Genomic DNA, 13703 nt, shown 5'->3' with positions numbered 1-13703 from the left:
TCCTGCTTTGGAGATGGTACTGCATGGCCAGGGCTGCTCTCAGCTTTCTCCTAAAGGGAAGGGAAAGGGGCTGTCAGCTTTGGCTGTGTCACTGACACTCCTGTACTGTCACCCAGGCCATCAGCAGATGGGCCTCAGATCTCCCTCAGAAAGTGCCTCCTCAGCCTCCTCTCCCTACAGCCAGCAGCAGCAGCTCCTTGGCTTGCAGCATCTCTGTTTGTCTGCCCTGCCCTTAAGGCCCTGCTACCAGGGAGATGCCCCCGGGCAGTGCCCTGTGCTGGGAGGGGTCTGCAGGGCAGAGCTGAGCCCCCAGGGCTGGGCTGGGCTCTGGCAGCACTGGCAGGGACAAGGCTTGGATAGAGAGAAACAGCTCCCAGTAGGCACAACTCCAGGCAGCAGAGAGCTAGACCAACCCTTTGCATCCCTTCATGTCCAGCTGCATAGGGAGAGAGAGAAGAGTTGGAGAGATTGATTTTGAAATTGGAGTCTTCTAAAAAGACACGTAATTTTTAAATGCAGTTTTCAATTTGTACATCCCATACTAGAAAATAGTGAAATGAGCAAAGGGCACCTGTGTTGGAAAAGCAGGTCTGAGTGCACTGGGGCACAGGGAGTCTTGTTTTCCCTCTGGGCTCCCCAGTGTTCAGCCTGAGAGCAATGCTAAAAACAGGACTCCCGTCACTTCTAAAAAACACACAGTTACTTAGCAACCCAAACGGACACTGAAAAACAAAAAAGGTAAAAGAAATTACCCCAAAGAAAGAGAAGCAATTTTGAGTGCTTTTGTAAGAAAATAGCATGAGATTCACTCAAGGTACCTTGTCCAAATAGTTTTCTTTGAAGAGCTCACAATGTCCAGAATGAAGAAATGTCCAACAGCAGCTCCATCAGGGAATTCCTCCTGCTGGAACTGGCAGACATGCGGCAGCTGCATCTCCTGCACTTCTGCCTCTTGCTGGGCATCTCCCTGGCTGCCCTCCTGGGCAACGGCCTCATCATCAGCGCCGTAGCCTGCGGCCACCACCTGCACACGCCCATGTTCTTCTTCCTGCTCAACCTGGCCCTCAGCGACCTGGGCTCCATCTGCACCACTGTCCCCAAAGCCATGCACAATTCCCTCTGGGACACCAGGGACATCTCCTACAAAGGATGTGCTGCACAGGTTTTCTTCTTTCTTTTCTTTATGTCAGCAGAGCTTTCCCTCCTCACCATCATGTGCTACGACCGCTACGTGTCCATCTGCAAACCCCTGCAGTATGGGACCCTCCTGGGCAGCAGAGCTTGTGCCCACATGGCAGCAGCTGCCTGGGCCATTGCCTTTCTCTATGCTCTGCTGCACACAGCCAATACATTTTCCCTGCCCCTGTGCCATGGCAGTGCCCTGGGCCAGTTCTTCTGTGAAATCCCACAGATCCTCAAGCTCTCCTGCTCAAAATCTTTCCTCAGGGAACTTGGGCTTCTTGTGTTTTCCGTCTGTCTAGTATTTAGCTGTTTTCTGTTCATGGTTTTCTCCTATGTGCAGATCTTCAGGGCTGTGCTGAGGATCCCCTCTGAGCAGGGACGGCACAAAGCCTTTTCCACCTGCCTCCCTCACCTGGCCGTGGTCTCCCTGTTTCTCAGCACTGGCTTTTTTGCCTACCTGAAGCCCCCCTCCATCTCCTCCCCATCCCTGGATCTGGCCCTGTCAGTTCTGTACTCGGTGGTGCTTCCATCCCTGAACCCCCTCATCTACAGCCTGAGGAACCAGGAGCTCAAAGCTGCAGTGTGCAGACTGAAAAGTGGGTGGTTTCAGAAACATTAAACTGCTGGCCAGTTTCTGCAAGCCACATATAATAAAAGTCAATTTTGATAGTTCTTGTTGGGATTGGTTGTTGGTTAATTCTTTCCATTCTTTAACATTTATTTAATATTGACCTCAAGAAATGCAGTTGTTTGCGCCATATCTCATTTTGTTTCTTTCCACCTTTGCCATGGCCCCAGAATGTGTTCAATGAGTAGCTGGGCCCTTGGTTGCTTCAGATGAACTAAATAGCATTCCAGCAGAGATCCTCTAATCAGAGATTTTCCCCAGGGATCCCCTTCTCTTCCCTTCACTGGAGCTGCAGCAGCAATGTCTGTGTGCAGAGCTGGGGGCAGATCAGTGCTGGCCCAGCAGCTGTGCCCAGCAGCAGCAGCACTTGGTGTTGCCAGTGCTGCTGCTGTGGCCCTGCCCCGCTGCCCTGGTGGCCCTGGTGTTGCTGCAGGGCCTGAGTGCTCTCGGGGCCGGGCACAGCCCTGGAGGTGGCAGTGCCGGGGCTGCAGCAGGGACAGGCCATGGGCACTGCTGGGGCAGCGCTGACGCCTCAGGCCAGGGCCTGGGGGCTCCAGGCTCCTTGCCCAGGCTCTCTCAAGAACACACCCAGGCCAATGCTCAGCACAGAAAAGCCCCATGAGCAGCCCCAGGCTGGCCGTGGGCAGGCTGGGGGCAAACAGCATGGCTGGGGCTCTGCAAGGGCCCTGGGGCAGATGGGAAGGAGCAGCAGAGCAGGGGCTGATCCATCCCCAGTGCACTGCACAGCCCAGGGCAGCGTCCCAGAGCGTCCTCATGGAGCTGCCAACAACATCCCCCCTCTGCAGCCCTGGCCTCTCCCCCAGCTCACACAGGTGCCCCATCCTTGCAGGCACAGACATGGCAGCACTGGCTCAGCAGCCCCTGTTTGCATTGCACACAGCAGGGGGAGCACCCCCATGCTGTTGGTGTGGGGACATGAACCTGAGGGAGCACAAATGCCATCAGCCCCTGGGGCCAGCAAGGGCTGGTGATGGCAAGGAAATCACTCACGTTTATTGGGACAAACCTTTGAGATCATTAAGTCCAACCTGCACCATAACCCAACCCTGTCTGCCCTGAGCCTCCTCCAGATTATTTAACCCCAGCTCCCTCAGGTCCTTTTAACCACGCTTCTCTTCCAGACCCCTCCCCAGCCTTGTTGTCCTTCTCTGGACACACTCCAGGCCCTCCATGGCCTTCCAACATTGGGGGCGAAGAACTGGATACAGCACTTGAGGTGTGGCCTCACACCTGGCCACAACTTGGCTGGGTGCAGGGGAAGAATCCCTGCCCTGCTCCTGCTGGCCACACCATTCCTGATCCAGGCCAGGAGCCACTGGCCTGCTTGGCCACCTGGGCACACTGCTGGCTCATGTCCAGCTTGCTGTCCATCAGTCCCTGCAGGTCCCTTTCTGCCTGGCTGCTCTCCAGCCACTCTGTCCCCAGCCGGTAGCACTGCAGGGGTTGTTGTGGCCAAAGTGCAGGACCCGGCACTTGGTGTTGTTCAACCTCACCTTGTTGGATTTGGCCCTGGATCCAGCATGTCCAGGTCCCTCTGCAGAGCTCTCCTACCCTCCAGCAGAACAACACTTGCAGCCAATTTGGTCACCACAGTTGTATGAGGCCCTAAAGCATCACAAAGGTTCCTTTTTCCCAGGGGACCCCTTGGTGTCAAAAAGTCCCTTGGATCCTTGAGCTCGGCAGCGTCACAACGGATCCATGATTCCATGAATGCTCACAGTGCAGCAATGCTCTCCTTGGTTCCACAGTGTCCTGATGGCCTCTTGGTTCCATGGGGCCCTGCAGTGTCACAATGGCCTCCATGGTTCCACAAGGTTACACAGTGTCACAGTAGTCCCTTGGTTCCATGAGGCCCCAGAGTGCCCCAATGGATTCCCTGGTGGCGCAGTGTCACAATGGACCCCTGCTTACACAAGATCCTGCAGTGTCACAAGGGACCCTTGGTTCCATGGGGCACCAGAGTGTCACAATTTTTCCCTATGTGCTGGTTTTGCAATAATTGACATTTGGTGAGGAGGGAAGAAGTCACCCATAGAAATGATTATTCTGAGAAGAGCTGCTGAGATCTTCCTCTGTGCCTGAAAGCACCAATCAGTGACTGGTTCTGAAGACTGACACCTTGTTAAACCACTAGAAAGCTGGACACATCTCTATGAACACACATGTTAAAAACAAACTAACTCTGGGAAAAATGCTCGCTTCCAGCCTGGGAACAGGTTACAAAGCCGGCTTGGATCCCATCTCAGCCAGGACAGGCCAGGTAGGCCTTGTTGCATGGCTGGGCCCCTTCTCAGGGACCCTGCCAAGCCCTGTCCCAGCAGAGCTGGGCGCCAGCAGCTGCCAGGCCATCTGCCCGTGGTGTGTTCCAGCTGAGATCTCAGCCATTTCCCCCCAGTGTGGCTGCTGCACGAGATCATGTGGCTGAGGCCAGAGGCGGCCTTGTAGCCCACACAGAGAGTGGCCCTTTGCCTGGAATTGAATGCAGCAGGGGCCAGAGACCGGCCATGGAGCTGATCCTGACACAGCCCCCAGGGCAGCCTGAAAATTCCAGCACCGCAATTGCTTTCGCCGCCACACGGCAGGAATCACATGAGCATCTGCAGGCCCTGGGGCAGATATTGACTCTTTCAGTGCATAGATAAGCCTTACAGACCTTCAGTCCTCCCTTGAGTGAAAGAAAATAACAGAGTGAAGACACTCTGTGTTATGATGTAGAGAACATCATAAGACATGTAGGTCAGTAAGAAGAAGTCAAGCCCCAGATGGAAGGGTTGAGAAAATGCCTCAGTCCTGGGCTGAAATCCTCTTGTAAGGCAATGGAGAAAATATAATTGATACATCAGACTCTTTTTTCCCTGTAACTCATTGAAAGTATGTGGGGATGAAGTGCTCAAATTGTAGATATGAGCAAAGGCATTTATGCTAAAGCAAGCAGATGCTGAATTAGCTGTGATCCCATGAGAAGTTTGAACAGAGAGAGAGAGGAGTGATGAAGACCCTTTGGCCTTAGGAAAAGAGGAAGACCTCTGTTCCCAGAGATGAAGATCATCTCAGAGACAGATAAAGAAATCTTTTGCTCTTTAACAGGTCATCGTTAAATTAATACCCCATAAGTGCACAAAGCCCATAAACACAACTGTGGGAAGGCTGTGAAAAGATGGGAGGGACTCACGATTGCAGAGTCCTGGGCAGCTGCTGGTCATGGAAATTAAAAGCCATGAGAGAACTGTTTTCTTGTGGAGAAGTTTCCCTAAAATGGCAAGAGGGACTCCTCTCCCTAAGTGAACTGAAGAAAGACAATTCTAGACATGATAAATTGACTGAATTGTTTCTGTATGTTATTAGTGGGAAAGGTTGTAGGGGGGAACAGAGGTGTTCTAAAAGTTATATTCGGATTCTTACTATTTTTTCTTTTAGTTACCGTTAATAAAGTTTTCTTTATACTCTTCTAAAGTCTTAAGCCTGCTTTGCTTTCCTTCTAATTCTATCTCACAGCAGAAAATGAGTAAGTATATTCTAGTGGGGGCACTGGCATTTCACCAGCACTTAACTCCCCCCACCTTAGTTCCACCAGTCCCTGCAGTGTCACAATGGCCCCTTGGTTCCATTGGGCCCAAAGATCTCTCAAGGGTCTCCTTGGTTCCACAGTGTCACAATGGCTCCTCAGTTCAACAAGGCCCTGCAGTGTCACAGTGGCCTCCATGGTTCCACGAGGACCCAGAGTGTCACACTGCACTCCTTGCTTCCATTCAGCCCCGCAGTGTCACAGTGGGGCCTTGGTTCCATGGAGCCTTCAGTACACAGTGTCACTGTGATCCTCTTAGTTCCACGAGGCCCTGCAGTGTCACAATGGCCCCTTCCTGCCTCAGGGCACTGCAGTGTCACAATCATCACAGAATCACAGAATTAACCAGGCTGGAAAAGGCCTTGGAGATCAGCAACTCTAACCTGTGACCCAAACACACCTTGTCACCCAGAACATGGCACTGAGTGCCACATCCAGTATTCCTTAAACACCTCCAGGGACAGTGACTCCACCACCTCCCTGAGCAGCCCATTCCAGTGCCCAATCACCCTTTCTGTAAAGAATATTTCCTCATTTCCAGCCCAAATCTCCCCTGGTTCAACTTATGTCTTCGTCCGCTTGTCTTATCTTTGTTGCCTGGGGAGAAGAGCCTGACCCCCACCTGGCTGCACCCTCCTGTCAGGGAGTTGCAGAAAGTGATGAGGTCTCCCCTGACCCTCCTCTTCTCCAGGATAAACAACCTCAGCTCCCTCAGCCACTCCTCACAGGAGTTGTGTTCCAGGCCCCTCCCCAGCCTTGTTGCCCTTCTCTGGACCTGCTCCAGCTCCTCCATTCCTGAATTTGGGGCCCAGAACTGGACACAGCACTCGAAGTGTGGCGTCACCAGTGCTGAGTGCAGGGGAAGAATCCCTGCCCTGCTCCTGCTGGCCACACCATTCCTGATCCAGGCCAGGAGCCACTGGCCTGCTTGGCCACCTGGGCACACTGCTGGCTCATGTCCAGCCTGCTGTCCATCAGTCCCTGCAGGTCCCTTTCTGCCTGGCTGCTGTCCAGCAACTCTGTCCCCAGCCTGTAGTACTGCAGGGGTTGTTGTGGCCAAAGTGCAGGACCCAGCACTTGGTCTTGTTCAACCTCACCTTGTTGGATTTGGGCCCTGGATCCAGCCTGTCCAGGTCCCTCTGCAGAGCCCTCCTACCCTGCAGCAGATCCACACTCACACCCAGCTTGGTGTTATCTGCAAATTTGTTGATGCTGGACTCAGTCCCCTCATGCAGATCATCAGTGCAGATATTGAAATCCACGCTGGCTGGCTCTGATCCCTCAGCCATCCTGTGGGTGCCCTGTGATGGCACTCAGGGTGATCTGTTCCATAACCTTGCCGAGCACTCAGGTCAGGATGACAGGCCTGGAGTTCCCCAGCTCCTCCTTCCAGCCCTTCTTGGGAATGGGCTCAGATTGGCACCTCCAGTCCTCTGGGACCTCCCTGCTGAGCCAGCACTGATGGTGAATGATGGAGAACAGCTTGGGGAGCTCATCCACAGCTCCCTCATCCCCCTAGGATGGATCCCATCCGATCCCATACACCTGTGAACATCTGAGTGGCTCAGCAGGTCACCAACTGCTTCCTCCTGGATTACAGGGGGGCTGTTCTGCTCCCTGTGCCCATCCACCAGCTCAGGAGAGTACTTGAGGAAAACCTGTCTTATTGTTGAAAATTGGACAAACAAGGTGTTAAGCACCTCAGCCTTTTCCTTATATTTAGTTACTCTCATTCCCCACTGCATCCAGTAGAGAGCAGATATTCTCCTTATCCCTCCTTTCGCTATTAATTTATTTCGGAAGAAGTTTTTTTCTTTTTCACAGAAGTGGCCAGGTTAAGTCCCAATCGAGCTTTCATCACTCTACTTTTTTTTCTCCATGACCTAACAGCATCCTTAAACACTTCCTGAGTTGCCCGACCTTCTGTACAAAGGTAATGCACTCTCTTATTTCCCCAAGTTCCCACTAAAGCTCCATGCCCAGCTGGGCCAGTCATTTTCCTGCCCTCATCTTTTGTCACAGAGGCACAGGCTGCTCCTTCCCTATTGAGATTACTTTCTTGAGATGCGTCCATCCTTCCTGATCCCTTTGTTTTTAAGGGCTGTTTCCCTTTAAAAAATCAGTACGTGATATGGTATTCCCCAAATCTGCATCATAAGTAGGCCAAACTCTACTCTCTGTAAGTCCAGCGTAGAAGTTTTGTTGATGCCCCTCCTTCTTTCACATAGTATTGGAAACCCAAGAATTTCATGGTCACTGTGCCCAAGGCAGCCTCCAACCACCACATCTCCCACCAGCCCTTCTCTGTTTGTGACCAGCAGGAGACAGAGCTTTGCTTGGGAGTGGGATTGTTACCAAAAATTCAGTACAATAGAAAACTCCATAACCCCAATATAGCATTAAGAAGCAGCATTCTTTATTTGGCTGGATGCACAGGGGGATAACTCCTCCCAAAGCCATGCATGCTGAGTACAGGAAAGTTTCTGCTTATATTCTGTATTTTGCACACATATCCATTGATTGTCCTGGACTAAACACACATATGATAATAATTTCCCCAAAATCATTAACTTATTTCCCCTCCCCTTTACCCATGCATTCTTCTGTCCTTGGGGTCTCTGGTGGTCCCTGGTGCTCCTGGACCCCAATGTTCCAGTGGGCCTGGCTGAGCTGGCAGGACACTGAGGCTGGTGAATTTCAGCTCCCATTCTCACACAATGGGCATTGTGTGGTTTCCATAGGCCTGGGGTTTTGGAGAACCAGCACTGTGTGTGCTTACCTGGTGGAGACAATTTATCATCTGGTGACATGAGGCCACAGGGTGGGCTATGACATCACAGAGTGGGTAATGTGGGGTCATTGAGCAACTATGACATCATAGACTGCCTCTATGACATCACAGAGCCAGCTGTGACAGGGCAGAGGTCTGACATTCCAGAGCCGACTGTGACATCACAGAGTTGGCTGTGACATCAGAGACCATCTGTGTGACAATAGAGAATGGGCTGTGACATCACAGAGCAAGCTGTGACATCCCAGAGGGGCTGTGTCAGGTCACTGAGTTGGTCACTCTGCCCCAGCTCCCCCTCACAGTTTCTCCCAACAAGTCCAATGCTGTCCATGCCCAGCAGGGTCCCAGTCCCCCGGGATCCCCCTGGCCCACCTGGAGCCACAGCCTCCACCAAAAGGATGTTCCACAAAATCAACCCCAGAGCCTGACATGGGGACAAGGGGCCAGGGCTGTGTGACCAGGACATCAAGGATGGGGATTATCCAGGTCACTGAGGCCTGGTTGGTGTTGCCCAGGGCAGGAAAGATGTCTGGCAGCTGGAGAAGGGTCTCGGAAAGGCCTCCAAGGTGGGGCTGGAGCCCTTGGGCTGTGAGCAGAGGCTGAGGGAGCTGGGCTGGTCCAGCCCGGAGCAGGGAAGGCTGAGGGGCTCCTAATGCCAGACTGGCAGTGCCAGCAAGGAGGGGATGGAGAACACAGAGCCAGGTTCTTCACTGGGGAGGCTGGTGGGAGACAAAAGCCAATGGGTGGAAGGGGAAAGAGGGGAGATCAGCCAGGATAGGAGATGAAATGAGTCAGGCTGGTTTCAGCATTTCCTCAAAACCAAGAGCAGCCTGACCTCCTTTCTCCATCCACCAATGACAGCTTTGCAAATCAGGAATTGTTCGAGCTGCTTTGCACCCACTCCAGGTGAGCATCCTTATACAAGAACTTGATTCTCTTTACATCAATCATAGAACCATGTTTGTATAAATAATTCTGGTATGGAAATCACTTAGGGATGGTGGACTCATCAGATACTGCTGGGGTGTTGCACATAGCTCAGGGAAGAGTGTGATTGATATTAAATTGTGTCCTGTTCCACTATGGTCTGTTGGCCATGAAGAGAAACTTTCTGTGCCTCTTAGTCTCACCAGTTCCTGCCCCCAAAATGACAAAAACATGATGAGTTTTGATTCCCACTCCAGTGGTGGCACCTGGACCTCCCTCCATAGCCAGAGCAAAGCTCCCTTGTCCCACAAATTCCCTGGTAAAGGAGGGATGAAGGAAACAGGACAGGCTGTGGGGATCAGGGGCAGGGCAGAGCCAGGCAGGGGAATGACTTTTGCATTTGATGGAGCTGTGCCTTCCCTTGGGTTTCTTGGCTGACAACAAATGAACATCCCTCTGTGTCTCAGGCAGCTGCTTCTCCAAGGAAAGCAGGTGGAAGTTGGAGACAAGGAGCTGAAAGCTGCAGGTGCAACCTGGGCTGGAGGGTGCTCAGATTTGCACAAGGCTGCTCTGAGTGCCAGGGCTTGGATGGGGAATATGGTGGGGTGGGGGTAGAGAAAGAGTCAGATTGATTGTCAGCCATGAAGGGTCTTGATTTTCTTATCTACTCAAACTGCATGTGGAGGTACTTGGATTCAGTGTCAATTGGAGATTGCACATATTAATAAATTATAGGAAAAAAAAACTAAACAGGATCTAAAAAATATCTTCTCACTGTTTTTTTATATATCATGTATTCACTTTGAATACACTACTGAGATCTACCTAACCACAAATGATTTGAAAATTAAAATCAAATTATTCCCAGAGGCTTGGCTGGTTTAGGTGTTCTGAAGGTTAATGAGCCCCGGGACACTGAATTCCTGCACTGAAGAGCTGAAGGCTGAACAAGCCTCTGGAGCAGGAAAATTCAGCAGCAGCCTCCAAGGTGCTGAGGATGTCAGCAGCCCCCACTGAGGCCATCCCTGCCCAGAGACCGTGGGGGAATGGGCAGACATAGAGAGCGTCCCTGGGGCTGGGGCAGCACAACTCAGAGGCACCAGGGGCTCCAGCTGGGCAATGGAGTGTGGAATGTGGCTGGGAAAGCCCTGCCTGGGCTGGGCCAAGCAGGACACACAAGCCCTAATTCCCATCCCCCAAACTACTCTCTCAAGGAGACATTTAGAAGGAATTACAGTTGTTTGTGTACTCTGAGTTGGACTCCCTGAAGAAATACCAATAAGAGATTCTCAGGAGCCCAAACCAACCAAACAGCGTTTACCGACAGATTTAGAAAATCAGAGAAACTTTGGGAAAGGGTTAATGATAACATTGTAGTGGTTTTGGTTTGTTAATTTAAGATTTTTCCCATCTTGAGATTTCTTAATAAATGAATTGTTGAATGTGGTCAGTTTTAGTTTTGGTTAATTATTTATATGTTTATTTTGCTGTGAGATAGGATTACGAGAAAGGTAAAGTAGACATAAAATTTTTAAAGGGTATAAAGAAAATTTTATTAAAAGCAAATAAAAGAAAAAAGGTAGTAAGAATTTAAATAAATTCTTTAGAGCACTTTTTTTTTTCTTTACAACTTTTTTTTAACCTGACAATATAAAGAAACTAAACTTAAAGTTTCTAGTGATTTACTAATTCTAGAATTATTTTTTTTTAGTTTTAGGGTGATAAGTTTTTCTTGTTAAGATTATGGAGGTTTTTTACAGGAGGAATTTTTTTGTTGTGGTACTTAATTTTGTCATGAATAACAGTTGTCTGGGGAACTTCGTTATTGTGAAATTGTCTTTATAGCTACAAGCTTTTTTATAGCTTGTTGATGGGCCATGTTGACTTTTGGGGTATTGTTTTAAAGATGAGTTATAATAAAGTTTTTATTATTTACTTTTTAAATTATTTTTATCTCTGGGAATAGAGATCTTGTCTTGGGGATACTGAATTACTTTTTTTTTTTGTTTAAACTTCTTATGAAATTGCAGGATTTTTAACATTTGTTTATTTTAGCATGGAGGTCTTTGTTTGATACAAATTTAAATTTTTAAAATAGTTTTATAAAGTAAAATAGTTTTTTCTTTATAGTTTATAGGAGGATTTTAGTTTTAATAGTAAGGTATTTTTTTCTTTCTTTTAAATTAGGATTTCATTTCTTCTTTACTGACTTTGATGATTTTATGTAGTTTTTTTATATGCTTGCATTTTGTTTTTTCTTTAACTCAAGGGAGGATTGAAGTATTGAAAGGGTTAACATCTGACCTGCCAGTAACTTGTGGTGGAAGTCGTGGTTGTGTTGTGCTACAATTAGTTTTATGGTTGGTTTTTGGTTTTTTTTATGTTTAAGTTTTTAGTTGTAAGGTTATTTTGTATGGGTTGTAGGTTGTAGGGGTTTTTTGTTTTAGTTGTGTTGGGGGGGGGACTTGGTAAGATTTCAATAGCTGTGTCTTGCTTTGTTCTGGTTGGGGTTTTGTAGCCTCTTGTTTTCCTGTTTGGTAGTTGTTGGGGTTTGGTTTGGTTAGAATGGGGCCAATGTGGAGAGGGGCAGCCTGGGGAGGGGGGAAGGGGCTCAGCCCATGGCAGGGTTGCTTGGTTTGGTTTGGTTTGGTTTGGTTTGGTTTGGTTTGGTTTGGTTTGGTTGAGATGGGGGCCAGGGCCAGGGCCCGCTTCTTCGTTGTTGACTGGAAAAGAAAGAGGAGGAGGTTCCTGGGCTTTTTCATCTTTAACATCTGTTTCTTAGAGACGTCTTCAGTATCTTTCTTCTCATCTCAAATTACAACAGACATTCAGTCAACATAAAACACTTCTCAAAACACTGACTTGAGCCATTCAACTTCACAAATTCTAAGCCTCTTCTATTTAATGTGAATCAAAATTTGCAGGAGCACAGAAACAGAAGAAGACACAGAAAGAGAGCAAGGCAAAAAGATGCAGGGAAGCACACACAGCTACCAACTCCTGGATTCCAGCAGCGTTCAGATGGAAATTCGAAGAGGAGGTAGGGTCAAGATGTTTGCTTGCCTTGTGGTCAGCCTTCAATTTCCCTTGGTCTTGCTGGGCCCTTCCCCCAGGTGGGACTTGGGCTCATTTGGACCCTCAGGAGCTGGGCTGGGGCTGCAGAGGTGGCTGTGGAGCATTGCCTGTGCTGTGCCAGGGACTGGCAGACACTGCTGGGCTGGGATAGAGGCTCTGGGGGGATTGGGGTTCCAGGGCAGGGCAAGGCTGGGGTTCCAGGGTAGGGCAAGGCTGGACCTGCCCCTTCCTCCCCCCTACACAAATTGTTTCCAGCCAACAATCTCCTCCAGTCTGTCACAACAGGGAAATGCTGGAGTTGAAATCCCAACTCTAGCCATGGGCACCTGGCTGAGAAGGAGAGTTCTTTTCCATGGGAAGGAAAGAGAGAGCCTCAGTGTTTGGAAAGCAGGTGAGAGCCTCACTAGACCAAGGCCAGCCAGACTTGACCGGAAAGGCAGATTTTGTCTGGGAGCAGTCTTTGGATATAGGGAATTTTGGAGCTGAAAACACAATCTTGGCCATGGACACCTGGAGAAGCAGGACAGTCCTTTCCCATAGGAAGGAAAGCGCAGAGATTTCCCCAATGTTTTGGGGACAGATGGGAAGTGACCCTTGTGAAACCACTGCAGCCAGATTTGTACTGGCAATATTCCTATGGGAACAATCCCTGGATATAAGGAAATTCGGAGGAGAAATCCCAAATCTGACCATGGGTTCCTGGAGGAGAAGGAGAGTTCTTTTCCATAGGAAGGAAAGCATGGAGTCCCTGTGCTTCAGCAGCAGATGAGAAGAGATCCTCAACATGCCAGGGTCAGCTGGACCAGTTAGGTGGCCCCTGGGAGGCCAAACCAACCAGACCTGTTCTTTGTTCCTTTGGTTTTATGGGGCCCCACCCTGTCACAATGGTGCCTTGGATCTATGAGGCCCCACAGTGCCATAATGGTGACCTGTTTCTATGGGGTCCAGCAGTGTCACAAGGGCTCCTTGATTACAAGAAGACCTGCAGTGTCACAATAGACCCTTGGTTCAATGGAGTCCCACAGTGTCACAATGGTCCCAATGATTCCATCAGGCCTTGCAGTGTCACAATGGTCTCCGTGGTTCCCCAGGTCCCACAATGTCATGTGACTCTTCTTTTCCATGAGCCTTGCTATGTCACAATGGACTTTGGACCTTGGGGATTTGCAGTGTCACAATGGTCTCTTTGGTTCCACAGTGTCACAATGGACCATTGCTGACAGAAGGCCCCTCTGTGTCATCCTGGAGTTTTGGTTCCATGCAGGCCTGAAATGTCACAATGAACTCTTTGTTCAATGGTGTTCCACAATGTCACCATGGCCTCGAGGTTCCGTGAAGCCCTGCAGTGTCACAATGGTCTCCTTTAGTGGCCCAGTGTCACAATGGACCACTGATGACACGAGGCCCTGCAATGTCCCAATGGCCCCTTGGTTCCATGAAACCCCAAATTGTCACAATGGTCTCCATGGTTCCATGAGGCCCCGTGGCGTAATAATGGACCCTTGGTTTGATGG

At 49.7% G+C, this 13703-nt stretch overlaps 1 protein-coding gene across 1 annotated transcript; it reads left to right on the top strand.

Annotated features, from left to right (window-relative positions):
• The first annotated feature begins 868 nt into the window (after window positions 1-868).
• Window positions 869-4276, top strand: LOC141727795 (olfactory receptor 14I1-like). The gene is made up of 2 exons (XM_074534083.1): window positions 869-1778; window positions 4227-4276. Exons 1-2 carry the CDS (start codon window positions 869-871, stop codon window positions 4274-4276), a joined length of 960 nt encoding a protein of 319 aa, XP_074390184.1.
• The last annotated feature ends 9427 nt before the right edge of the window (window positions 4277-13703 follow it).

The sequence above is a fragment of the Zonotrichia albicollis genome, unplaced genomic scaffold, assembly GCF_047830755.1.
Source record: "Zonotrichia albicollis isolate bZonAlb1 unplaced genomic scaffold, bZonAlb1.hap1 Scaffold_254, whole genome shotgun sequence".
NCBI lineage: Eukaryota > Metazoa > Chordata > Aves > Passeriformes > Passerellidae > Zonotrichia > Zonotrichia albicollis.
The sequence above is the reverse complement of the archived record's forward strand: the minus strand, read 5'-3'. Positions and strand labels throughout refer to the sequence as shown.

What these genes read in the sequence shown, in the direction of transcription:
- LOC141727795 (XM_074534083.1), top strand. Translation starts at nt 869, where the DNA reads ATGTCCAACAGCAGCTCCATCAGGGAATTCCTCCTGCTGGAACTGGCA. An exon ending in TGCAGTGTGCAGACTGAAAA is followed by an intron (nt 1,779 to 4,226) that starts GTGGGTGGTTTC and finishes ATTTCCCCCCAG; the next exon opens with TGTGGCTGCTGCACGAGATC.